At 51.1% G+C, this 23,371-nt stretch overlaps 8 protein-coding genes across 8 annotated transcripts; 4 read left to right on the top strand and 4 right to left on the bottom strand.

The window, feature by feature from the left end:
• Nucleotides 1–2,475: 2,475 nt before the first annotated feature.
• On the top strand, nucleotides 2,476–4,482 carry M430DRAFT_84639 (hypothetical protein; the record flags this gene model as incomplete). The annotated part of the gene is made up of 2 exons (XM_024869622.1): nucleotides 2,476–4,047; nucleotides 4,099–4,482. Coding segments are annotated over 2 exons (1,956 nt in total), but the record flags the coding sequence as incomplete, so codon positions are not given.
• A 1,523-nt stretch (nucleotides 4,483–6,005) lies between these two features.
• M430DRAFT_258861 (hypothetical protein) lies at nucleotides 6,006–6,477 on the bottom strand. Its single transcript, XM_024865312.1, has one exon. It carries the CDS (start codon nucleotides 6,314–6,316, stop codon nucleotides 6,059–6,061), a length of 258 nt encoding a protein of 85 aa, XP_024719870.1. The 5' UTR covers nucleotides 6,317–6,477; the 3' UTR covers nucleotides 6,006–6,058.
• M430DRAFT_104258 (hypothetical protein) lies at nucleotides 6,408–7,072 on the top strand (the record flags this gene model as incomplete). Its single annotated transcript, XM_024860915.1, has 2 exons — nucleotides 6,408–6,461; nucleotides 6,518–7,072. 2 exons carry the CDS (start codon nucleotides 6,408–6,410, stop codon nucleotides 7,070–7,072), a joined length of 609 nt encoding a protein of 202 aa, XP_024719869.1.
• Nucleotides 7,073–7,786: 714 nt separating this feature from the next.
• On the bottom strand, nucleotides 7,787–8,924 carry M430DRAFT_104788 (hypothetical protein; the record flags this gene model as incomplete). Its single annotated transcript, XM_024860953.1, has 2 exons — nucleotides 7,787–8,334; nucleotides 8,399–8,924. The coding sequence occupies 2 exons, from the start codon at nucleotides 8,922–8,924 to the stop codon at nucleotides 7,787–7,789; spliced, it is 1,074 nt and encodes a 357-aa protein (XP_024719868.1).
• Nucleotides 8,925–9,594: 670 nt separating this feature from the next.
• M430DRAFT_104371 (hypothetical protein) lies at nucleotides 9,595–10,922 on the bottom strand (the record flags this gene model as incomplete). The annotated part of the gene is made up of 2 exons (XM_024860923.1): nucleotides 9,595–10,592; nucleotides 10,658–10,922. The coding sequence occupies 2 exons, from the start codon at nucleotides 10,920–10,922 to the stop codon at nucleotides 9,595–9,597; spliced, it is 1,263 nt and encodes a 420-aa protein (XP_024719867.1).
• Nucleotides 10,923–11,008: 86 nt separating this feature from the next.
• M430DRAFT_258865 (hypothetical protein) lies at nucleotides 11,009–14,148 on the bottom strand. The gene is made up of 5 exons (XM_024865313.1): nucleotides 13,296–14,148; nucleotides 12,355–13,245; nucleotides 12,049–12,246; nucleotides 11,205–11,909; nucleotides 11,009–11,113 (listed from the first exon to the last, which is right to left on the bottom strand). The coding sequence occupies exons 1-4, from the start codon at nucleotides 14,113–14,115 to the stop codon at nucleotides 11,272–11,274; spliced, it is 2,547 nt and encodes an 848-aa protein (XP_024719866.1). The 5' UTR covers nucleotides 14,116–14,148; the 3' UTR covers nucleotides 11,009–11,113; nucleotides 11,205–11,271.
• A 2,839-nt stretch (nucleotides 14,149–16,987) lies between these two features.
• M430DRAFT_35966 (hypothetical protein) lies at nucleotides 16,988–19,556 on the top strand. The gene is made up of 5 exons (XM_024866843.1): nucleotides 16,988–17,178; nucleotides 17,246–17,712; nucleotides 17,759–17,815; nucleotides 17,862–18,785; nucleotides 18,833–19,556. Exons 1-5 carry the CDS (start codon nucleotides 17,132–17,134, stop codon nucleotides 19,345–19,347), a joined length of 2,010 nt encoding a protein of 669 aa, XP_024719865.1. The 5' UTR covers nucleotides 16,988–17,131; the 3' UTR covers nucleotides 19,348–19,556.
• A 1,415-nt stretch (nucleotides 19,557–20,971) lies between these two features.
• M430DRAFT_124100 (hypothetical protein) lies at nucleotides 20,972–23,255 on the top strand. The gene is made up of 2 exons (XM_024861901.1): nucleotides 20,972–21,629; nucleotides 21,681–23,255. Exons 1-2 carry the CDS (start codon nucleotides 21,468–21,470, stop codon nucleotides 22,803–22,805), a joined length of 1,287 nt encoding a protein of 428 aa, XP_024719864.1. The 5' UTR covers nucleotides 20,972–21,467; the 3' UTR covers nucleotides 22,806–23,255.
• Nucleotides 23,256–23,371: the final 116 nt, after the last annotated feature.

Genomic DNA, 23,371 nt, shown 5'->3' with positions numbered 1-23,371 from the left:
CACCAAACGCACGCACTCCAGACGGAACCTACCTAGTACCTTACCTATAGTACCGTACATTGTACAGTAGTAGCTACAGTAGTATACCTAAGGTACCCTAAAAAGTAGCGTTTTCGCGAAGTGGGTTCTCTCTTCCTCATCATCATTGAATCCCGACGATCCTATATATTACCTGGGACCTGTATATTACACTGTCGTAGGATATATGTCACATATCATATCATGAGTAGGGGAAAAACCACATGGTTTTGCGGTCCGAGCGGGTGTCTGAGCCTTATATTAATTAACGAGATTGACTAGGTAAGGTAAGGTAAGGTAAGGTAAGGTAAGGTATTCTCTTGGGTCTTGATGAGTCTTGACTAGGTAAGGTAGGGAGATAGGTAAGGTAATGATGATGATGATGAGTGACCGGCGTACAGATACTAAGGACGATGGTATGCAGGGAAAAGACCCTATGTAGATCAGGATTGTTTGTTTGTCTCAAAAAGAAAGAAAGAAAGATAGAGAGATCGAAGGAAATGGGATGGGAGATAGGTAGATCAGTGAATGAATGAATGAATGGATGGTTGATGAACGGGCCTATAGGGGACATACTGTACCGTGGTTCTTATGCCTGTCAATCCTCCCTCCTATCCATCCATCCATCCATCCCAAGTACACACTACCACCATACATACATAACAACTGTACCCCAAAGTAAGTAAACGCAACGGTCTCCGGCGCAGACCAAACAACCTCCGGTATTCAGTCTATCTCTTAGTCAAAGCCTCGACAGTTCCCCGGCTTATCAAGTGGAGTCCACAAGGCTTGCGCTATCATTCGGTAGGCGAGGCGCTAGAGAGCACTCACTTGCCGCATCGCGTTAGAGAAGACGTTGGATGAGGACAGGTAGTGTTGATTGGTTGGAGAGCACGAGGGGAGTGGGGAGAGTGGGGGAGATTGGGACTAGGGGCTTAGGGGAGTGGGACGAAGGGTGGGGCGAGTACCGTGTAGGTGCGGTTTACTAGGTGGGTGGGAGTGGGAGGAGGGATTATTGGGCGTGGATTGAGAATAGAGAGCAGAAGTGGGGAGAGAGGAGGTTGATATAGAGTTACATAGAGAGGGCTTGGAGGATAGGAATATATCGATACTAGATGGAAGGAATGGGTCATTGTCCACTGTATATGTCTATATGTCATACTCCCAGTACAATCCCACGTCTCCCTCCTTATCTACTCCCATTAACCGACACCCATCCTCGCGTCATCTCCCGGCCCGAGGGGACAGGGAGACGGCACAGAGCGGCCAGCCCCGCGAGGCCTGGAGATCGGAGACTGATAGTGAGCGCATTTGACTACAATATCCATAATATCCATGTCCAGCCCTGAGAGATATAACCCTATGGCAACCGGCTGCACTTGGATGCCAAATATTGCTGCCAAATACTTACACCTGCATCAAATAATACCTTGGCGCCTGCCGAACCAAATATTTGCATCTATCGATCCCTCGTTCTCGTCCCACGGCATCTCTCTCCCGTTCATCAGTGCGCAGAGATCGCCAGCTGTTGAATTATATGCCCTCCACTGATCGCCATTCAACCTCACCCTCGAGAGATGAAATCATGAAAGATGGAAAAAAGCAATTCCCCTGATCCCTGTCCACTATTGCTTTCGGATCGCTCCCCTCCCCGCATCATCCCTACCGTAGCACCCAGCCTACAATAACCGTCCGTTCTGGAAGGCAATACTTTGGGACCCTGACCCTATCGCTTTTCTGCACGCCACATCCGCCGCACTCTCTCTTGCGTGTTCTGTCCCCTTTCTTCACCACCGCAAGGGGCGAGAGTTGAGCTGATCGTTGTGGCCGGCGTCCCTTGCGCGGACGAATAGTGAATAGCGAATCGCGTGCCGCTACTTCTGGAGAGAGAGGCACGATAACAACCTCCACACAGCCTCGTCAAGATCCGCTCTGACCTCCCGACACAACAACCACACATTCTTTTTGAACCCCGTCTGCCTTCGATTTTCCCTTCGTTCTCTGGTGAGCCTGCTCATCGATCTTTACGCAACCCTGCGCTGTTTCGTCTCTTGTCCCTCTCTACTCTGTTCCACACGCCGTACCGCAATCAACCACCCCACTACAGCCTCCTCTGCCGCGATTTGACAGCTCCCGGCTCTCCCGCACAATTCCACAGCTCTCCAAGCACAATACATGGGCGAGGCCTGACTTTGACACAACATGTCTGGCCGGAGCGCGTACGTGCGCAAAGAGAAGACAAAGGTCAAAGATGGAGTCCCGGCCGTCAACGATCATGGCTCAGATCATCCCCCTCGCATGATGGGGGACTTCCCTCATCCTCGCAGCCCTCTTCCTCACAGTCCTCTTCACAGCCCTCTTTCTCACAGCCCGTCCATGTACTTCCAGCGAGAGATCTCTAGATCTAATCTCGACAGTCAGACGTTCAAATCATCCTCGTCTTCAGATGATATGGCATATGCGCGCGTCCGCAAGCCACAAGTCCCGGTCCTTGATATCTCGGGCATTGAGAAGTCTTCGTTCAGATCGCTGATGGACAAGAAGAGCGAGGGCGTCCGAAAGGGCCTGGCTAAGACCTTTGGCAAGAAGAAGAAGGAGCCCGAGACACGCTCCTCTACCGCAGCATCAACCCACGAACAGTACGAGACGGAGCCGGCCTACTACGCTCCCCATCCTGCTCCCCACCCTCCTGTGGTCAAGCCTATTCAAACGCAGTATGCTCACTATCCCGAGCAACCAGATTACATGCGTCCAGGTCCACCTCTGGGCAAGCTTCCTCCGATTCCCCAGGGTCCGCAATTGAAGCGTTGGCTAGGAGGTGGCCGACCTGCACAGCCGTGGAACAAGCTTAGGAAGGATCCCGAGTTGTGGGACGCCAACGGTGATACCCTGATCTACTTCAGTCACGGCGACCCTCACTCCCCTCGGCCCCTCCCATCTTTCCGAATTTCATCACATGTCCTTGAGGCCACCGAATCCAGATACTTCATCAATGCGCTCCGCGAGGGCTCTACTGAAGACACCAATAGCTCCATCCTCCCCCCATCTCCCCTCAGTGATCCGAGTATGCGGCTGTCACACCCTATGGCCACAAGCAGATACAACCACGGGCATCACACACCTCCTATGTCCGAGAACAGCACGGTTTTCGATGGACAGATCTCGTACGAACTCTACTTCCCACCCCCCGCGCATTTGAGCAAAACCGATGCAATCCGGCACCAAATCGCCACTAGAAATGTGCTTGCTATTCTCTACCAGGTTTCCTTTGTCGGCATCAATCTCTTCCAAGCACTGAATGATGTGCATGAGCGACTGGAGAGTTACATGCCACCCGAAACAGATGTAGCTGCGATGATCATCGATTACGTCGTCGGCAAGGGGATGGACGACGTTCGTGAGAGCCCGGCCATAGCTGCTTCCATGCTTGCGTGGAGTGAAGGGGAGGCTATACGTTGGGAGGGAGGATGGAGAGAGGCTTTCGTCCACAGCGTTGGCATGTACAGCAAGGTCGAATCGGCCCCGGATTTCCGCTTCGTTACACCCATTACCAGAGCGCTCCTGGAGAGGGCGAGTCTTGAATTAGAAGTTCGAATTCAGAACTGCGAGGCTCGTCTTGTAGACTTTGACTTCGGAGACATGTGGCCCATGATGCCAGTCACCCCATCGGATGCACGCAAGAGCTTTGAGAATCTTCGAAAGTTTTTCCTGCAATACTACCAGAACATAGCCGGCTCTTGGCCACCGCCAGCCCCTGCCGGAGAGGAGCAATGGCTCACACGGGAGTGGACTCGAAAGTTGCAAGAGGACTTTGGCGCGTTGTACAACTTCTTTGTCAATCGAGAGGTCCGATGGGAGTCTACTGAGGCGAGCGCTGGTCGGAAGTGGAACATTGTCCACGATGGAAATCGATCATTCGATGCCGACACCCCCGGCCTTCCATTTACGGATATCCTTGTTGGTTTCGACAACCGAAACAAATACCCGCATATCCCTCACCCGTACCCCCTCGTTCCCGAATCGATGCCGGTTCAGCATTCGAGGGAGAGCCTGTTCAAAGGCAGCAAGAAGGCAGCCAAGCCGATTGATGACAAGATGGCGGAGAGACGCGCAGCTCTGGCTTACACAGAATCGACCAATATATATCTCCTAGGGTCTGATTTCGTCCCCAATGATCTGGTTGACCAATTTGTTAAGTTCGAGAAGACGGACAAGGCAGCAGAGTCTGATCCGTTTGAAGCTCGACGCGGCCGATGGATTCTGATCTACGGGATCCTTCAGACACTTGCCACCATCTCGGTTGATACTCCGGATCTGCGCTACACCAAGGAGGTCTCCTATCACCTCAACCCTCGCCTTAAAGGGACCCCCCCGTGGCTGGGTGCCACGTCGAATCTGGGAGAGGCTAGCCACACTAGCAGCTATTGCTGGACCATTCCCACAACCTGGTCCAAAGGCAGTTCTCCGGCAGGTGGGTTTGATGGTGCTTTTGACGACGAGCGCCGATCTGCACACAGTACCTTTGGGTCAACTCGCCGAAGCAAACCAGCATCCACGCGTATGTCGATAAATTCGGGTGCTCCTTCGTTCTCTGGTAGTGAAGAGACCGGAGGGGTCCGGGTGGCTCAGGGAACCCACTTCAATTCCCGCAGCAGCGCGACGAGACGCAGTAGTCACCGATGGGGACGGGAGGGCGACCGAACCAGCGACCGCCTCAGTGACCGCATCAGTGACCGCATCAGCGACAGAATCAGTGACCGAAACAGTGACCATATGAGCTCCACCGGCTACGCGCCCGGCATCGTGAAGGTCGAGGAGTGGCCAATGCGGGAGGACAGTCCAACCAGGGCCACGTTTTATGATCCCAGACTCCGTTGATTGACGGCTTTTGGGACAGGTAGATGATGCATAGATGGAGGGGGGAAGTGTTTGAATACTGTGTGGATGTTAGCCGACTGCTTTTCAGCCTTTCACTTTTCTTTTTCTTCTTCTTTCCTATTTCTTCCCTCTTCCTTTTTCTTCAAAAAATACCCAGGGGCTTGCGTTTTTGTTTCTTTCGTGGACATGCCACACCCGAGTTGCGCTGGCATGTGCCGGCACTTTACGTTTTCATCCTGGATGATGACAGTGGTTACGATGATGATTGCGACGAGGATATGCGGTCCCAAGCAATATGCTGGACCTGAGCACTTCTTTTCATTTCTCGGGGGATAGAGGCGCGCGTGTTGAAAAGGTCGGCCTTTGTTTGAGGTGTTGGTGATGCGGGGTAGGATAGAGGATCCCAAAATAGGCGCACAGCATGGCGGCACGTCCGTTTGTTATATCAGAGGCTTTCCGGTCTTCGTATGGAGAGGCCGGATTCGATAAGTGAATGGGATGTTGTAATATTATCACATGAATAATCCGTTCTCTTCGATTTCAATACCTGTTCATCGTACCTAATCGTTGCTCCCTTTGGCCTTGGAAGCGTACCTTGGCTTACCTAAGGCTCGGGGTTCGGAACGGGTCGCTCCGAGGGGCCGCCATATCACATGACTGACCAAGCCATCCCCATGGGGTCCTTGATTCTTCAACAACACCACGATATTGATTTGCTCTCCTATCTCTGATATATAACCTCATATATGATCCCAATTTTTTTTTTCTTCTGCCCACAGACCTGCCTCATGACTCGCGAACAGGTACGTCCAAGCCATAGGCAGAATAGCCGCGCCCAGCCCCCCTCCTTTTCGCTCTCCAAAGGCCCTTGGTGCATCCAGCCCCTCCATTTCTGCACAACAACGACCAACGGGCCAGCCATGGCAAACAAGAATCATAAAGAGGAGGCCATGCTGCATCTCCAACAGGTCCCTGCTGTTCCCGCAAGACAAGTATCATTCGTCCGTTTGCCCATCAGCCAGCCACCGCTCTGTCTTCGTTTTCTTATCTCGTAGATCTTTCTGCCCTCTCTCTTTTCTCTCTGCTCACTGCTCTCCCTCTCCGCGTCTCTCACCCAGCACTTAAGTGAGCTTCTTTGGGAGGAAGAAGATCCTCATCGGCGTCATTGGCGATATTGATAGCCTCGAGTCCTCGAGTCCTGTGCGAGGCTCCTCGCCGATCGGGAACAATTCCCGGCGCAGGCACGCAAACAATCAGAGCATCGGTCGCACAGAGCAGGGATACGACTCGAGTGCATTATCAGCCATCTGATATAACAATATTCAAGTCGTGCGTTGCTGGCGCATCGACATCTAACTCGGCATCGACGGTGAGAGCTTCGTCGCTCACTCGCCTTGCGCCCAAGTTCTCTGCGTCGCATATAAGCCCTCGAGTATTGCACTACTACAGCGCTCGTCGCACAACACTTCTTCTTTATCTCCTGAAGACATTACGATCACACACCCATCAAGATGCTCTTCGGAATCTTCTTCGCCTTCTGGCGCTTCCTCGAGATCATCACTCTGGTACATACCATCTCCCCTCACCAAATCCCCAATCTCAACTAACCTCCCTCTCACAGATCCCGACTCTCAGCATGCTCGCCTGGTTTGTCCACATCTACTCCTCCCACAATTCCTTGACACCCGACTACATCCTCGTCCTCTTCATCGTCTCTGTCCTCGCCGCCGCCTGGGCCATCTTCACGCTCTTCTCCTACCACCGCTCGAAATCAAACGCGCTCTTTGTCTCCTTCATCGACCTGTGCTTCGTCGGTGCCCTCATTGCCAGCGCCTACGAGCTGCGTTTCGTCTCGCACCAGAGCTGCGTCAACATCGACTCCACGGGGCCCTACGCCATCACCTTCGGCGACTTTAGCGCCACCGTCACGGGCATCACCGTCAGCGCCAGCAAGACATGCACGATGTTGAAAGCCTCCTTCGCCTTCGCCATCATGAACTGCATCTTCTTCTTCTTCACCAGCTTCTTAGCCATGCTAGTTGGTCGCCGCCGCGTCGATCGCGACGAGAAGGTCGTCGTGACGGAGACGCACCGCTCGAGGCACAGCCAGAGGAGGAGCGGCAGCCATCGCAGCCACCGGAGCGGTCACTCGAGGAGGAGCCACGCCTACGTCTAACCCTCGATTTTCTGTTCTCTATCTTATCTATTTCGGAGCTTGGGTGCTTTTCACAAATTAAACTGAGAAACGAACGCGGAAGGGAAACGGAGCGATTGGATGGTTATATAACGCGAAAAAAGGAAGAATAATGAGTCGGATATATCACGATACCGGCGTTACGGCCACGGCGGAGGGGAAACCTGGGTTTATACCTCGGATGATGGCGTTTTACATATTTTATTTCGTTTCGATTTATTTCGTGGAAATCCCTTCTTTCTCTCTACGTACACAGTACAGAATAGTAAAGTAAAGTAAATTCCCCATACCTATTTTCAGACCACATTGAAAAAAAATGAGAGAATCAGAAACGCAATAATCCTTTGATAGCAAAAAAAAAAGAAAGCTCTCTCCTAACATCACGAAAAGAGCACGCCAGTTCTGTTACTCGTATGCTGACTTAAATGATTCGCTAAGAAACAAAAAGGGGGGACGCCCCCCCTCCTCGCTAAATCATAATCGGCATCCCCCTTTTATTTTGGGGTAAAGAAAAAAACGAAAAAGGGGGTTTGGTAGCTACTTGGCTATATTATAAGTGGAATGAAGATGTACTACTAAGAAGCATTGCGAAACACTATCAAAGCTCAACGATTTTCTTTCTACGCAAAATTCTTTTTCGTATTTGTTCTTTCCCCTGTCCGGGATTGAGATTTGTTATTTACCTATCTATTCTACCTACAGATCGGCCCTCGCCGGCTCGCCCGCCCACGCCCTCCTTAACAATTCCCTCAAGGGCTCCTTCTCAACGGCTCTCGGGTTCCAGTACGGGTTACTAACCGCGATCTCGGCCGCCTTGTCGACGTCCTCCTCCTTGAAGCCGAAATCCTTCAGGCCGCGCTTGACCTGCAGGCGCTCCAGCAGGATATTCAGGCCCTTGATAGCGTCGCCGTCGCTGCCGGGCAGCACGGCGGCCAGCTTGGCCATCACTTCGGGGATCTGGGGCGCGTTGTAGGCTAGGGCGTGCGGGAGGATGATGGTGTGGGTTTCGGCGTGCGGCATGTTGAAGGAGCCGCCGAGGGTGTGGCAGAGCTTGTGGTGCAGAGACATGCCGACGGCGCCGAGACAGGTGCCGCAGAGCCAGGCGCCGTAGAGGGCTTTCTGGCGCGCGGGCACAGAGGAGGGGGACGCGACGATGTCGGGGAGGGAGGAGGCGAGGGCTTGGGTGCCTTCGAGTGCGAGGAGGGAGATGATCGGGTTGGTGTTGCGGGCGTAGAGAGCTTCGACTGTTGGGCCATGGTTAGTAAAGGGTGTGCGGGGGGTTTTCAGGGGAGCGGGGTGCTTATTTACCAGCGTGTGCGATGGCGTTGACACCGCTGGTGGCACTCATGCTGGCGGGGAGGGTCATGGTCAGATCAACATCGTAGATGACGGTGCCGGGCAGGATCTTGGGATCGCTCCTCGTCGTCTTCTTCCCGTCCTGCGTCTCCCCGAGAATGGGCGTCATTTCTGACCCCGCGTATGTCGTGGGGATGCAGATGTGTGGCAGACCCGTGCGAATGCTTATCGCCTTTCCGAGCCCGATGGTTGACCCGCCACCTATCGAGATGACCGCATCCGCCTTGACTGATTTCGCATATTCAAGGGCCTTTTCGGTGATGTGCGAGGGCGTGTGCATGGTCGCCTCGGTGAAGATACCCGCGACTTTGCCATCGAGGAGGGTTTTGAGGTGTGTTGCTTGGTCGACCTGCTGCGGGGTGGAGAGAAGGAGGGGCGCTGAGACGTTCAATCGAGCTACTTCCGCTGACAGCTTAGAGAGAGTGCCGCTGCCGAAGATGACGCGGGCGGGCGCTGCGTTATACTCGAATGCTTCCATGGTGCTCTGTATGCTTTTTGGATTTCTGCAGTTGAGGTTAATTGAGGGAGAGGGGCTTTGTAGCAAGGTTATTAGTGAAGTTGGGTGGGTTGGTGGGCTGTCTTCCTGACGTCGAAATTTCGTTCCTCCCCGTTCTCGGGTAATGGCCCCGGCATCTTTGCGCTGCAGCCTCGCGATGGACAAGTCTTCACCCGCGATGGTGCTGCTCGAGCAAAAAAAGTCCTTTTTGCCGCGGTAGAACAGGTTCACTCAAGAAGAGAGGAGACAGGTGTAGTATCATCTCCCAATGTCTGATTCCATACTGCATGCACTGGTTGTTTGGATTCATTAGTACCTAGACAGTATGACCGTGGCATTGACGCAGCCTTGTCCACGAGGCTGAAGATTTCCGGGTGGATCTCTCGGGGAGGAAGAACTGAACTCTCCTGGCTTGTTCAACAGCCGCAGAATTTCAGGGTAACTCGACATCGTCACCCTCACTTATACCTTGTACCAGTGTCTCAAAGAGGATAATGCAAATAATTCGGCTCTTGCTTTGGAAGTAGACAGAACGAGGGGGGTGACTGAGGAGTGGCATTAGTGATAGGAAGTCAGGTTTCAAGGCAAAACGAACCCATGAAGCAATGCTTCGACAATAACTTTTATTCCCCTCAGCCATACTCCACAGGTATCATTCCATGCCCTCGAATCCCAAAATCCCATTCCCACCGTGCTTGTCTTTGCCTTTCGACTTCTTCCGTCTCTTCTGTCGCTTTCGGCTTTCCTCCTCATCGCTGCTATCGTCGGCATCACTATCATCACTGTCCCCTCCCAGAGCCCTCTTCCCTGCACCAGTCTCCTCGTCCGAATCTTCGTCCTCGTCAACCAGATCCATCTTCTCCTGCCAGACCTTCACGGTGCTTCCACCTCCACTAATCAACCTCCCTTCAACATCAAACCCGAGTGCAACTACAGCCTCCACCTCGTCATGCCTCAGCGGCTCTCCCACAACTTTGTTTAGACCCAAACGCACTATCCTAACAGTTCCATCCCCAACGCCAACCACGACATTCTTGTAACCATCGCCCACCCCCTCGGGCATCAGCACCAACGAATCTAAACTCTCTCCACCGCCTCGGCCAGTATCAACATATATCCTCTCATCCTGATCGTCCCAGACGCCACGTTCCCAGAGCGTCAGAACGCCGTTTCCACTCCCTACCAACACCTTCTGGCCCCTACTCCTTCCAGGTCTACTAGGTAACCCTCCAACAAATACACTGCTCAGCAGCTCCTCCTCTTGATCTTCACTCTTGACCAAGACCCCTCTCCTGAGATCCGTGACAGCTAATGTAGTCCCCCCCGTCGTAACCCATTGTTTGCTAAACCCGCTCGTGCTCTGCTCCGTAGGCGGTAGCGGCGTGAGAGAAGAGATGTAGTCTTCATGCGGGTGGTGCGTCTGACTCGGCTTGCCCGACGTGAACGAGGAAGGCGTGCGCAGATCGTAGAGATGAAGCGCCGAGGAATCGGTCGCGAGCAGGAGCGTCTGCGGAGAGAGGGGATGCAGGACCGTCGGGGCGTCAGCTCCAGAAGTCGATGGGTCGAAAGGGATCAGGATTTTCGAAACCACCTGCCCGGTGTTGGAAGAGGCGACTTTGAGCAGGCTGTCGGTGCCCGCTGAGTACAGGACTGCGCGCAGTTAGCATTCATGCAGCGAGCTCTGCAGATTATCAAAATTATTGGATTCGACCTACATTCCCCATCACCGCTATATGCGAGTGTGCGGCAGCTGCCTTTATGCCTCCGTGTACGCCACTCGGTCTCTATCGTGCTGGTGCCGGTGGAGAGTACGCTCGTGTCGCCATCCTCCTCCTCGTCGGCGTTGCCAGCTACGGGAGGAAGACGGAATGATTGTACATGCCCGCCTGATAACCCGACTGCGAGGATGGGCTCCGTAGGGTGGAGAGATTGAGCGAAGAGCTCAGAGGAGAGCGGGAGAGTACAGAGGTTCTCGAACATCTCTGCTGTCACTGCCTTGCTCAATGGCTGGAAATCGTCTATTGACTATGCTGATTTGAAGCCTGGAGAAATTTTTGGCGAGGCAGCGAAGATGTTCCAGCCTCGTCTCCCACCCCGTCGCCCTTTCACAATTTACATCACACCACCTCAATTACAGAATGTTGGATTTGCTGGCGATTTGAATGCCTTAACTGAAGCTTGCATGAATTATTAGCTTCTCAGTACCCATGAATGATGATATTTCAGTCCTACGAAATTACGGCTACGAAAATTAAACGTTACTCGAAATCAAAATTGCAACTCCAAAGGCGAAAGAAAACAATTCCCAACAGTTCAAGGAAACATCGCCCTATTTCTTCGTTGCATTTTTTCTTGAGCTTTTTGGGGCCGAAGATTGCAATTCTTCCTTCTCTGTCTTCATAGCCTTTTTACGCTCCGGCCTTCCTGCCTTCAACGCAGCAGAGTCAGAAATGTCAGACTCATCCGAAGACATTGCATGAGATGGTCCCGCCTTCCCGTCGTTCTTCTTCTGCTTCTTAGTCGAGTTAGGAGATACTTTCGTTGTCTTATTGGCAGGTTCTGGACGCCATTCTTTGTCCCCCTCATCTACCAGCTTGCGCTTCTTAGTCACAGTTCCTTTTCCCGTTGCTCTGTGCTCATCCGTCACGCTCACAGTGGCAGAGGGTTTTGATGGCTTGGCTCCTCCATAGTTGGAATGGGTCTCGAAATGGGCGAACATTTCTTCTCTGGTCATAGCCCCGATTTCCTGCTGACATCCATCGATGGGACATTTGCCAAAGACTTTCTGATCCGGGGACGCTGCCTGCGAGTCCTTCAATGCTCGACGCTCAGCTCTGAATTCTTCCCATGCTTCATTCAACCGCTCGTGTTTATTATCCAGATTCAGGGCTTCTTTTTGGGTCCATTCTTTCTGTTTTTGGAGTTTAAATTCCTTAGACTCTAGAAGTTTCTCCCGCTTCTTCAAAGCTATTTAGATTGCCATTAGCTCAATATGCCCCTATACAGCTCATATACGTGCAGCAGTGGATAAGGTTTTGAAGAATAGAAGAGCCCATTTCCTGGCACTCTTTCTCGAATGCATTTCAAAAATAGAAGATTGACATACCTGCGGATCTGTCGTCGTATCCTATTGATATTGCTGGCTCGTCGAGGTGACAGGTCTCTCCATGACGAAACTTTCCGGTTTCGTCCAGCCCCGTGAGGTTCGTCCCACATCTGGCACAAAATCTCTTTCTATGACCCCTTGGTGCTCTGCAGCGAGAGTCGTGGCCCGCCAAGTCCCGATTATTGAGGATGCTGATATCTAACCCGCATTTAGTACAGAATCTTTCAAAGTTCGCCCTTGGGATGTTCAGGCAGTCCCTCTCATGCAATAACAGCTCTGCCTCGGTCTGAGTTGAAGTATCCTTACCACAAAACTCGCAAAAAGTAGGCAGCGGGTCACCTTCCTTCCAGTCCGGCGCTTCGCGGCAAGTCTTTCGGTGATGTATCAACTCTCCTTCGGTGCAAGCTGCCTCATGAAGTCCACACTTATCGCAGTACTGAACTACGTTTGGATTATGCTTCAAACAATGCTTGATGATGACCTCTGGAGTCATCCCTGTGAAATCGATATCGCACGCTGGGCATTGAATCTGCTTCCAAAATTTACGAATCTGGTCGGTTTGTTCCATAGACATATGTTGTTGGAAGTGGTGTTGTTTTTGATCTCTAGTCATAAAGGCCCAGTTCGTATTTTCACACCATGGGCATTGACCAGCTTCTTCCATCTGCTTGATGTGTTCCTCGCCGTGTTCCCGAATCTTGTCATTGTCGTGATGATTGAGCGCCACATCACAAATAGGGCAAGACCACATCCGATCCAACACCTTGTTTCGCAGGTTTTGGTTCTCCTCGAGTAATTGATCAATGTCGGTGGGGGTAAGGCGCTGCGCATAAACCGTCGGGAGGGAGGGGCCAACTTTGATCTGAAGCTCACGGCTTGGCCCGTATATAGGTGCAGCTGGTTGTTTTCCTGGGATAATAACTGACTGATCTTTGATATAGGATTGTCGTTGCAATCCATTCAGATAGCTTTCATTGGCCATCCAGGATGCCCATTTTTGAACCTTGGCCTTTCCCGCCGTGGGTTTCAAGATCCTTGGTTTATTGAACTCGGGGATCTTAGGAGGATTATTACTACCAGCGTGGGAGGATCCTGTCGGTAAGGCTGCTGATCCGGAATCTTGTAATCGTGTTCGGTGTTGTATTGGCCTTTGTTGAGACGTTGATAGGAGACCCCACTCATCGGCCTCATCAAGTGCTACGATATAAGTCAGTAACCAATAATGTAAGATATGTTTTGTTACCTACTGTAATCAGTCTTGATATTCCTCTTCACTGCAAGGCGGCTTCCATGGAACCAATCATACACATAAAGTCGCCATTCCTTCTCTGTCGTTTTTTGTGTGACAATGTACTTGGACTTTCCGCGATTTCCTGACTGGAGTTCTACGAGGGAGAATGAAGTGTAGGACGCGGGATCATTCCAAAGATTTTTGAGAGCTTCTCTGAAACTCTTCAAGGATGGATCTGCCCGAGCATCCCACCGGGTGGTACGGTTTGCGACTTCTATATCGACAATTTCGAACTTGTTCCATTCAGGGCGAAACCATATGGTATCACTCTGCGGCCAGTCACCGAAGAAAGTCTTCAAGCCGTCGATTGCCCCTTCAGTAGGCACGTAGTTAATGACAGATGAGCGTCCATTCTGCTCCCGTGCTTGTGCATTAACCCAGATCCTGAATGAGGCCGGTCTCCCTCCCCCACAAAGCTTATTCGACATAGCATCGATCACTTGAATCATTTTAGCCCAATCCCCAGGACCTACACTTGCCAGGTAGTGACTGCCAGCCATTCGGATGACGGTATGGTTCGGGTTGCGCTCCTGATCCTTGCCGCGAGGATCTGAATGACGGGAATCGACTTTGAATTCAAGGATACCAGTAGGATCTTTCGCAATCTTCTTAACTTGGCCCCAAAGATCGTTGGTCGCACACTCCCACACGCCGGTTCCTACACAGGAACCACCAACGTAGATGTTTTCCTTTGGTCGAGGTTCCTCGGGGTACAGCAGTCGCATGGCTCTGACGAAGCCCGGTTGAATTTGATTAATACCACAGTCTTCTAACATTTTCTGATCTGATGGGATCTTCCAATAAGCAGTACCATGACCTTCCAAACTAATCTGGACGAGGTTTTTCATTGGCTGTACTGGCTCCAATGGAGTGGAAGTCATCCCACCACGTCGAACAAACACCCACCATGGTTCAGCCTTTTCAAAGAGAGGCAAGACGCTCTTAGAGTATAGAAATGCCCAGTTTGCTGGAATCATGGAAAAAGCTATTCGCTTTCCGGATTGTCCACCGGGAATATCAAGGTCAAAATTCCAGGTAGGATTCTTTTCATCGGGTGGATATTGACCGGTGAGTAGGAGTGCCGCGCGAAGAACAGAATCTCTAGTGTTCTCAACCTCAAGCTTTCCAAGATATCCGTATATAGTTCCCTTTGTAGGCTTCTTGGCTGGAGCTGATTCTGGTTTAGAGTCTGGCACTCTAAAGTATGGTTTCGGGCCAGTTTTCGGATGATCTTCTCGCAGGCGAAGTATCCAATCATGCGTTTCATGGAACAATAAATCCTTTATGGGGTCCTGCCATTTTTGTCTCATATTGGTAATGGTTATATCGACTGTCTTGTTGTATTTCTTGTCCGGGTTTGCCTTATCCTTATTGCTGTATATGTCAATATGATACTCCTGCACTCCCTCCTCATTGCCAGCGAGATCCAATAAACTGTTCACAAAAGAGAAGAGGTCGTTTTCCACAAGTTTCTTGCTGCCGTCTTTACCATATATGAATCGCCACTCGTCAGTTTCGTTCTCTTCTATATGCCCAGCGCCACCACGCATGACTACCCTTGAGGGCCCTGGAAATATAGGATGGTTTTGACGATGCTGGCTGGGAGCTGCATGTGCGTCGGCATTATTTCCACCTATTTCAACGCGTGGTTGTTGATATGCGGGTTTTGGTCCTGGTTTTGTTAAAACTCTGAGCTAGGGGGTTAACGGCATATGGAGACTTACTACGCAGTATAGGATAGCCATAGCTCCTCTCATGATATGAATCCAGGAATTGCAAAGGCTTCTCGCTGTACATGATTCGTTGAACCCTGGGCACCCCCTCCGGGTCGTCGGGTGGATCATCCTCATCGGCATCATTGCCGCACCTCTCAATGTTTTTGAGTGTCACCGGTTCGACGGGAAGCCCAAACTTCAACATGGTCAATTTTGTTGCGAGGTTATTACTTACACCATTGAACCTCGCACCACGTTCAAAGAAGGCTCTATAATCCCTAGTGTTCTCAAGCTGAACTTGTAACAGAGAGCCAGAGCTGAAAGGAGGGATTAACAAAAGCTTCTGGCCTTCGTCAAATTCGGCTTCAAGAACGCTGGCAACGGATCCAGTAGCAAGTAGCTTTCGAAATTTCGCTCGTTCAGACTTCCACTCGTCGTCGTTTGGGTCGATATTCAGATTCCATCTAAGTTTGCGATTCGAATTTCTGAAAGCCTCCCGTTCCGCTTCTTCCTGCTTTGAAGCATGCGCATCATCTATATAATTTGCCTGGAGTCTGATGATTGCATCCTGACTAAGTGGAAGGTTGTGAGTCTGAACTGGTGCTGTCTGTATGGTAGTTTCACCTTCTGCGCGAGCGTTTGACGGCGTATCGTGTTCTGGGCGAGGGGAAAGATGAAATGGTTTGTTTGGATTTGGGGCCTCATCAGGTCCTTCAGCCTGCCGTTTCGTGCCACGAGGAGCCGTGCTGCTTCCAACGCCAATTTCTGGACGTTCCGCCATGATCAATTGGGTACGTAGTGAAAGTGGATGAAGAGAAGAGCTGCCGACAATAAGAGAGGGGGCAAGAACAAAGAACAAAGGAAAGGAAAAGTATGTGGAGCATTCCTGGACTTGGTCTTGGAAAACTGCCGGAATGCATTCCTTTGCAATTGGACTCAAAAGAAATCCACTCTAGAGAGAGGGTTGGAAGGGTACAACTGCTGAGCTGTTTTCAATCCTCGAGCCATCGGTGAGCAGGCCAAACAAACCGTAAACTCTAATCCGGGCCCTCGATTAACAAATGGACGTGAAGCTGTTTTCAACCTCATCTACTTTGTGTGAATCCTGAACCCTGCGAATCATCGGCACATCGCCGCTGTTTGGTTTGCATCCATTCCAGAGGTCAGCCATTGGCGCATGCGACAAAATGTTTGTTAGGGCGCTCGTCATTTACCGCTTGCAGCCATCGAACCATTTGCATAGGGGATGCTTAACGGTTCGAGCAGGTCTCATGCATTGTACAGAGAATAAGGGAGACACTGTGTAAGGAATGGCGAGGTCGGGAAACGAGAAATGAAGAGGGGTTCATCCAGTACGACGGCCAAGAGGCGCCATTGGCGATCCTTCTTCCCGGGTACATTGGGAGAACGTACGTAGTAATGCCACAAAAAAGTATTAATCCAGAAATGCTATTGAAAGATTTTAAGAATCATGACGGTAGACGTGAGAGGTAAGAAAGCGATGCATGATGGAACAGCCCTCTGAACGCGACAAAGCAATGGGGATATCTGAGGCATTTTGGAGATTTGAATGGCTGAGACTTTGTTTGGAACCTTTGAATAATGACCAAGGCAGATAACTTCTGAGGAGCGGTCTATATATGCTTTGACATGGCAGAAGAATACTTGTATTCAATCGTAAATTGGTGGGACCCGAGCTGGCTTCCGCATAACTTGGTCTCGGGAGTTATCAGCGTTCATGACTTGGAGACGACGTTGATATTTGATATTGGGCCTTGATATTTACCTAAGGTATGGAGCATTGATAAGTGTCATAGCGTAAACAACCTAGTAAAAGGCCTAAGAGCGGTAACCCCTCGCGGATCTTGGGCAGAATGTGGGGAAAGCTTTGTCTGACAATGGCAATGAATGGCAAAAGGCAAAAACAATGACAGCTAAACACCATGTTACCTAAACCATCATTCCACAATACCTACAACACAAACACAACACGCCACTCACAATCCGGGTAAGGGGATTTGAGAAAGCAAGAACATTGCCATGATACCTTACCCGCTTCTGAGTGTCTGATCTCAGCATGTCGCTCGTTCCATATTCATCGCGCGACAGTCGAGATATCGTCCTGTGAGTTCATCTCCTCCACAATAGCACAACACATATGAAAGGCGCCACTGATGAAAGCTTCGCCCAGCTGCTATGACGATACCATAGTCATCCGCGATCCCCAAACCCAGCAACTGAGCCTCCGCGGCACGGGTGCCTCCTCCTCCTCCTCTTGTCCTACTTGCCACCGTCCCTTTCGCGATGCATCGCCCGAACGGCAGTCCTCTCCCCATCGCCGACCCACACACTTTATTTCTCCCGAATACTTTCGCATGCTTCATGATACCAACGTCCGAACCGATGTGCCACCTTCAAGTCCGATTCGTAGACTGGTAGAACCAGCATTTCCTTCTACGCCCATCAGCCTGGGTAGTTCCGTGACGGATGCAGAGTTCGTGACGAGCACGCCGGATCCTGAGGCGGCAAATAGTATCAAGAAGGATGCATTTAGTCCCGATTATTTCAAGAGATTCTTCATCATCGAGAAGGAGCTGGGAAGAGGCGGGAAGGGAGTCGTGTTGTTGGTGAGGCATGAATTGGACAGTGTTTGTCTCGGTATGGTTTTGGATGGAGATTGCGTGGGAAATGCTAATTGGTATAGGTCAGTTTGCTTGCAAGAGAGTTCCCGTCGGAGACGACCATGCGTGGCTGGAGAAAGGTAATACCTCAGGTGGAGATAGAGACTCGAGGCTAATGTGTAACAGTTCTCATTGAAGTACAACTACTCCAAGGGTTATCTCATCCAAACCTTGTGTCCTACCGGCACGTCTGGCTTGAAGATGTTCAGCTCAATCGATTTGGCCCCTCGGTACCATGTGCATTCATTCTACAACAATACTGCAACTCGGGAGATTTGTTACAGTACGTTACTGGACCTGCCGTGCCTGCGAATACAAAGGAGCATCTGAAGGAGCAAATGCGGAGAAGGTCAAAGGGGCAATCTGAGCGGCTGGGCGACCTTAAGCCGCCACAGAGAAAGCTGCCTTTCGAAGAAATCTACTCATTCTTCAAAGACATTACGTCAGGCCTAGCACATCTCCATGCCTCAAACTACATCCATCGCGATCTTAAGCCGAGCAACTGTCTTCTCCACAGAGATGGGAACGACTTGCGATGTTTGATTAGTGACTTCGGAGAGGTACAACCTGAGAATGCAGCTCGGAAATCGACAGGAGCCACAGGGACAATATCGTATTGCGCCCCTGAAGTTCTCAAGCAAGACCAGTTCGGCCGTTATGGGAACTTTACGACAAAATCAGACATCTTCAGTTTGGGGATGATTTTATACTTCATGTGCTTCGGACGACTGCCCTACAGCAGTGCTAATAGCATTCAAGAGGAATACGAGGATGTTGATTTGCTGAGGGCCGAAATTAGCAATTGGTCAGGCTTCCATGATGAGCGACGAGAACGACCTGAGTTACCGAATCAACTCTATACTTTCCTGAAAAGATTATTATCTATTGATCCAGCGGATCGACCCAGTACGCATGAAATTATCCAGGCTATTCAAACAGGGAAAGGGCTCGATCCTCCTCCGAAGAATAGAAATGGGAGTACTGGAGATATTGGTGGAAGAATAATTCAATCTGTTGAGGCTCCTATTTCTTCCGGGACGCCTAGCAATGGTATTTCGAAACGCTTTTTTGGTCCGAAGGGTACTGACAGTATGTAGAGCCGATGAAGCGTATTCGCTCAGGTGCATATATCGAAGACGCCTCAGACGTCCCCTCCCTATTGCCAACACCGGAAACGCAGTTAACCCTCGAACCCCAGAAGAACCCGCATCCGAACTCTCCACAAGGCCCGGCAGCCCTAACACCCCTCCTCATGCCACCGCCCTCCACCACCTTCTCAGCAATCAGAACCCGCCTCGACCTCTACAAGCACTACCTCTTCTCCTGGTTAGCCCTCAATCTTGAAATGGTCCAACTAATTGCGGCACTCGGTATCTTCCTCGTGAAAGTTCTCTCAATCACGAGACCTTGTCTACCATCTGGGACTAGAGAAACCGTCTGGTATCCGCTCATGGCACTTGCGGCGTTGGAACTCGCATTAAGGACGAGAATTGGATGGAGAATGAGAGGAGTACTCGCGGCCGCTCATCTGGCGGTTTTATGGTGGGCGCTGAGGCTGGATGGTAGGTTGTGCATTGAGAGAGAATGGCATTGGGGTGATGGTGAGGGTTGACCGTGATAAGGTCATCAATCATTGTACCCTCTTGCATTGAATTTTGGCTGTATGGTCGGGCTGGCCGACTCCTTAAACACACGTTGGCTTTGATGGCGTTGGTGCACTGCATGATTCAAATGGGGGGCTTTTTGGGTTGGGCTTGGGGGGAGCGGGGGATTGAGGCAGGTCATGGTTCTCATGGGTGGAAAATGGAAAATGGAAATGGGGGGGGGGGGGTAGGCATGTCGTGGCATGGTTCTCATGGGTGAAAAATGGAAATGGAAATGGAAAATGGGATGGGCAGCTTGAACGAGTTTCCCGGAATTCAGCAAGAAACGAGAAAGAAAGAAAGAAAACAATAACACACAGAACGAAGCCACCATAACCGTGACCTGTACAGTAATAGCAGGATGACGAGTCTCTAGCACAAAGTAACCAAGAACCTCTCCGCTCCCCGCCTTGGCACCCTCTCACTCCCAAGACCAGCGTGGCCCAATCTATTAGACTCGAAATACCACTCCTACCCCGACCACAAACCAGAGCGCACTTCTACCCCATACAGGGTATTGTATCTAGGTATCTGTACCTTACATGTAGTATACTCCGTATGCCTATATATATCTCAGCGCCAGCTGGATCGAGCCGGTGTCCTGCACGTAGCCGCTCGCAGGGTTGCAGTAGTACCTAGGTAAACATGCTGCGCAGGGTTACCCGTAGATACTGCACCTGCATCACTCACTACTGTACTGCGGGCAGCCGGCGCTGCGAGACCGAGATTCCCAGGGGACCGAGAGGAGAGGGAGTCGGGAAGGCCCATGATCGCGGTGTTGGAATTTGGGAGGGAGGGGGTGGATGGAGGGGGAGGGTGCAGGATCTCGCAGATAAGGTAGAAAGAAGATGGGTTTCTATCTATATACATCTTCGTACTGTATGTATGTAATGTGGATATAAAATGTATAAAAATTCTCTTCATTTAATCGATTGATTGACTAACACATTCTTGTGGTTTTATTTCAGTTTTTCACTTTGTTTCAGGATCCAGGAATCAAAAAAGTTTGACAGCCCGCTCCTTATCTTTACAAGGCTACAGGACGCAGACGACAAGGCTCTCTCTCACTTATCTTAGATCCGACTCGTTCTGGAAGGTGGAAGGGTTATCTGACGGGAAGTGGAGACGACAGATTTTGCTGCGGATCTCGTGGGGCCTGGAGTAGTCTGGGCAGAGTCGGAGCTGTCCGTTGTTTTCTTTTCTTTTGTTCTTGTTCTCGAAGAGGCGTTACGGAGTACATAGGAAAGAGTTATTGGATGTGTGTCTATAGTCTCTTGTAAATATGTGCATATCCACCTCTATATGTACTACGGAGCAGATAGATGACCACGAGAGAGGACATAGGAAAACCATGAGATCATTTACGACAGTAGAAGAATATCAATAAATGCAATAATGGACAACCGCATTCTCATGGGGTCCGTTCTGGGAATCCTTCCAGAGAGAAGCCCTGGGCCCGTACAACCATGCGCAGCCGACCGATCTTGCTTCGGACCTTCGTACCACGCCCGATGCCCATGATTTGACATCAATTCAATATTTCAATATCAGAGATCCAGCTCGTCCTGTGGTTCCGCAATGATTATTGAGTTTGTTGTCGATGAATCGATCTCCTCGGGCCGGACAACTCTCCCCCGCGCCTTGGACCTCGCATCTCGCATCTTGATATGGCGCATCCCTGACCGACTCGTGCCTGGTACCTGGGCTAAACACGGACGATAAGCAGCATCGAGACAAAGACGACCTTCTCCCCCGCGCTGCAGTCTACGCAGTCTACGCCGGCTTGGGGAAGTCCAGAGATGAAGTTGCATGGAGCGACAGGGTTCCACTTCAGGGCTCACACGGGCAATTATTGAGACGGCGTCCTGATTCCGTATTTATCTCGTCATCCACCCCCCCCGAACATGGCTTCCATTTCCCATTTCCCACTCTTCCTCTCTCCTTCGTTCCCCCTCCCTTTCTGCCCTTGGGGTACAACCTCACTCTTTTGCTCGTGATCAATCTTTTATTGCCTTGCCTTCCATTGTCATTTCTGGCTTGTGGTTGCGGTTGCAATTGTGGGTGTAACTGAGAGATCTTTTCTCCCAACATGAGGTTCCCTCTTATATCTCTCCTTGCGGGAGCTACCCTTCTCTCCGCGTCTCCCGTAGTTGAGAAGAAATCCGAAGATAACCTGGTCGTCGTTCGAGATGTCCATGTAGTCTACTCAGACTGCGAAGTCATCACTCCCAAGGTCTTCATTATCTCCATGGTGCGCCCCCTCCTTCCCACCCCGAGTCTTTTTACTAAGAGCCCCCTCCAGTTCAGCCCAGAAGCAGATATCTGGTACACCAACGCCGAAACCCCTGGCTCAATTGGCAACCTCCTCGCACGAAATATCACCGTACCCGGCTTCTCTCCCCTCTTCCCGCAGGCACACTGTCTTGCCGATGGCTCCGTCTGCCAGCTGACAACCGGCGAGTCCGAAATCAATGCCGCTACCACCATCAGCGCTCTGATGCACTCGAAGCTATTCGACCTTACCAAGACATACTTCCTGATCGCCGGAATCGCAGGCATCAACCCAAAGCAGGGCACCCTCGCTGATGTTGCCCTGTCCAAATACGCGGTTCAGGTCGCGCTGCAATACGAGTTTGACGCACGAGAGATCCCGGAGAATTTCACCACGGGATATGTGCCGCAAGGCGCCTACGCACCGGACCAGTACCCTGGAAGCATCTACGGAACCGAAGTCTTCGAGGTCAATGAGGCACTGCGCGATCTGGCCGTTGGCTTTGCAAAGACTGCCAAGCTGAACGATTCCTCTGCGGCCCAAGCCTACCGTGCACATTACGCGGATGCCGGCGAGACGCGTTACGCTGCCGCCGTCAGAGCCCCGGGAATCATCACCTGCGATACCGCGACCAGCGATGTGTACTTCTCCGGAGAGCTCCTGGGTGAAGCCTTCGAGAACACGACGACGCTCTTCACGAACGGCTCGGCCGTGTACTGCATGACGGCGCAGGAAGACAACGCAACGCTCGAGGCCATGATCCGAGCCGCCATCCGCGGCACCGTCGACTTCGCGCGCATCATCCTCATGCGCACGGCCTCGGACTTCGACCGCCCCTACCCAGGCCTCTCGGATCTCGACAACTTGTTCTACGCCGACCAGGGCGGCTTCGTGCCCGCCGTCGAGAACATCTACCTGGCCGGCACGCCCATTATCCATGGCATCCTGCGCGACTGGGACAAAGTCTTCGAGAAGGGCGTCAAGCCGACGAACTACATCGGCGACATCTTCGGGACGCTGGGCGGGACGCCGGATTTTGGTCCCGGCGCGGCAGCCGGCTACCCGCTGTTCGGGAGTGGCGGGTATGCTGAAGACGAGCAACCGATGAAGAAGAGGAGCCGCATGGATGCGTATCAGAAGAAGATGCGAAGATAGAGAGCTCAAATGCTGATTAATTGGGGGATGTGGGAGGGGACGATAGTTAGCTCCAACATAATATCCCTTGCGCGTCGATATCTTCATCTTCATCTTTATTCTCTCAGCGTCGCCATGTACCCCCGGCGGAGATACCATATAAGGTACCTATCTATATATGGGCCAGCAGGCTTTTCTATCTATCTATCTATCTACATACCATATCATTAATCCTTAGGAAGGAGAGAAGGAGGGAAGAAAAAAAAGAAAAAGAGAGAGACGGGAAAAAAAAGAAACTTGCCAGATGGTATAATATTTATTTTATATGTATGCATGATGGATCGTTCTAAAAGCAATAGAAGGCAGACAGATATACGTTAGAGATACCTGATTTGTGGTATCATGAGCAAGGGTAAGATAGAGGGTTATTTCGATATCTAGAAAGAAAAAAATATAGAAGTCGTTTGCTGGAACTAACGTACCTTATCTTCTTTGAGTGAAGCATGCATGGAAAGTGATGTTGGATTATACAGCCTGAATTAAATACTTTTGTTGCACATCGCACCGCTCACTTTTCATCTGATGTA

The sequence above is a fragment of the Amorphotheca resinae genome (assembly GCF_003019875.1).
Source record: "Amorphotheca resinae ATCC 22711 unplaced genomic scaffold M430scaffold_8, whole genome shotgun sequence".
Lineage (NCBI taxonomy): Eukaryota > Fungi > Ascomycota > Leotiomycetes > Helotiales > Amorphothecaceae > Amorphotheca > Amorphotheca resinae.
The sequence above is the reverse complement of the archived record's forward strand: the minus strand, read 5'-3'. Positions and strand labels throughout refer to the sequence as shown.

Excerpts from the sequence above, each read along its gene's own strand:
- M430DRAFT_35966 (XM_024866843.1), top strand. The coding sequence starts at position 17,132 with ATGTCGCTCGTTCCATATTCATCGCGCGACAGTCGAGATATCGTCCT. Across the intron at positions 17,713-17,758 it reads ATTGGACAGTGTTTGTCTCG|GTCAGTTTGCTTGCAAGAGA; the intron begins GTATGGTTTTGG and ends TAATTGGTATAG. Across the intron at positions 17,816-17,861 it reads CCATGCGTGGCTGGAGAAAG|TTCTCATTGAAGTACAACTA; the intron begins GTAATACCTCAG and ends AATGTGTAACAG.
- M430DRAFT_258865 (XM_024865313.1), bottom strand. The coding sequence starts at position 14,115 with ATGTTAGAAGACTGTGGTATTAATCAAATTCAACCGGGCTTCGTCAGA. Across the intron at positions 12,247-12,354 it reads TACTTTTTGCGAGTTTTGTG|ATATCAGCATCCTCAATAAT; the intron begins GTAAGGATACTT and ends AATGCGGGTTAG. Across the intron at positions 11,910-12,048 it reads ATACGACGACAGATCCGCAG|CTTTGAAGAAGCGGGAGAAA; the intron begins GTATGTCAATCT and ends CAATCTAAATAG.
- M430DRAFT_124100 (XM_024861901.1), top strand. The coding sequence starts at position 21,468 with ATGAGGTTCCCTCTTATATCTCTCCTTGCGGGAGCTACCCTTCTCTCC. Across the intron at positions 21,630-21,680 it reads AGGTCTTCATTATCTCCATG|TTCAGCCCAGAAGCAGATAT; the intron begins GTGCGCCCCCTC and ends AGCCCCCTCCAG.
- M430DRAFT_258861 (XM_024865312.1), bottom strand. The coding sequence starts at position 6,316 with ATGCGACGCAGAGAACTTGGGCGCAAGGCGAGTGAGCGACGAAGCTCT.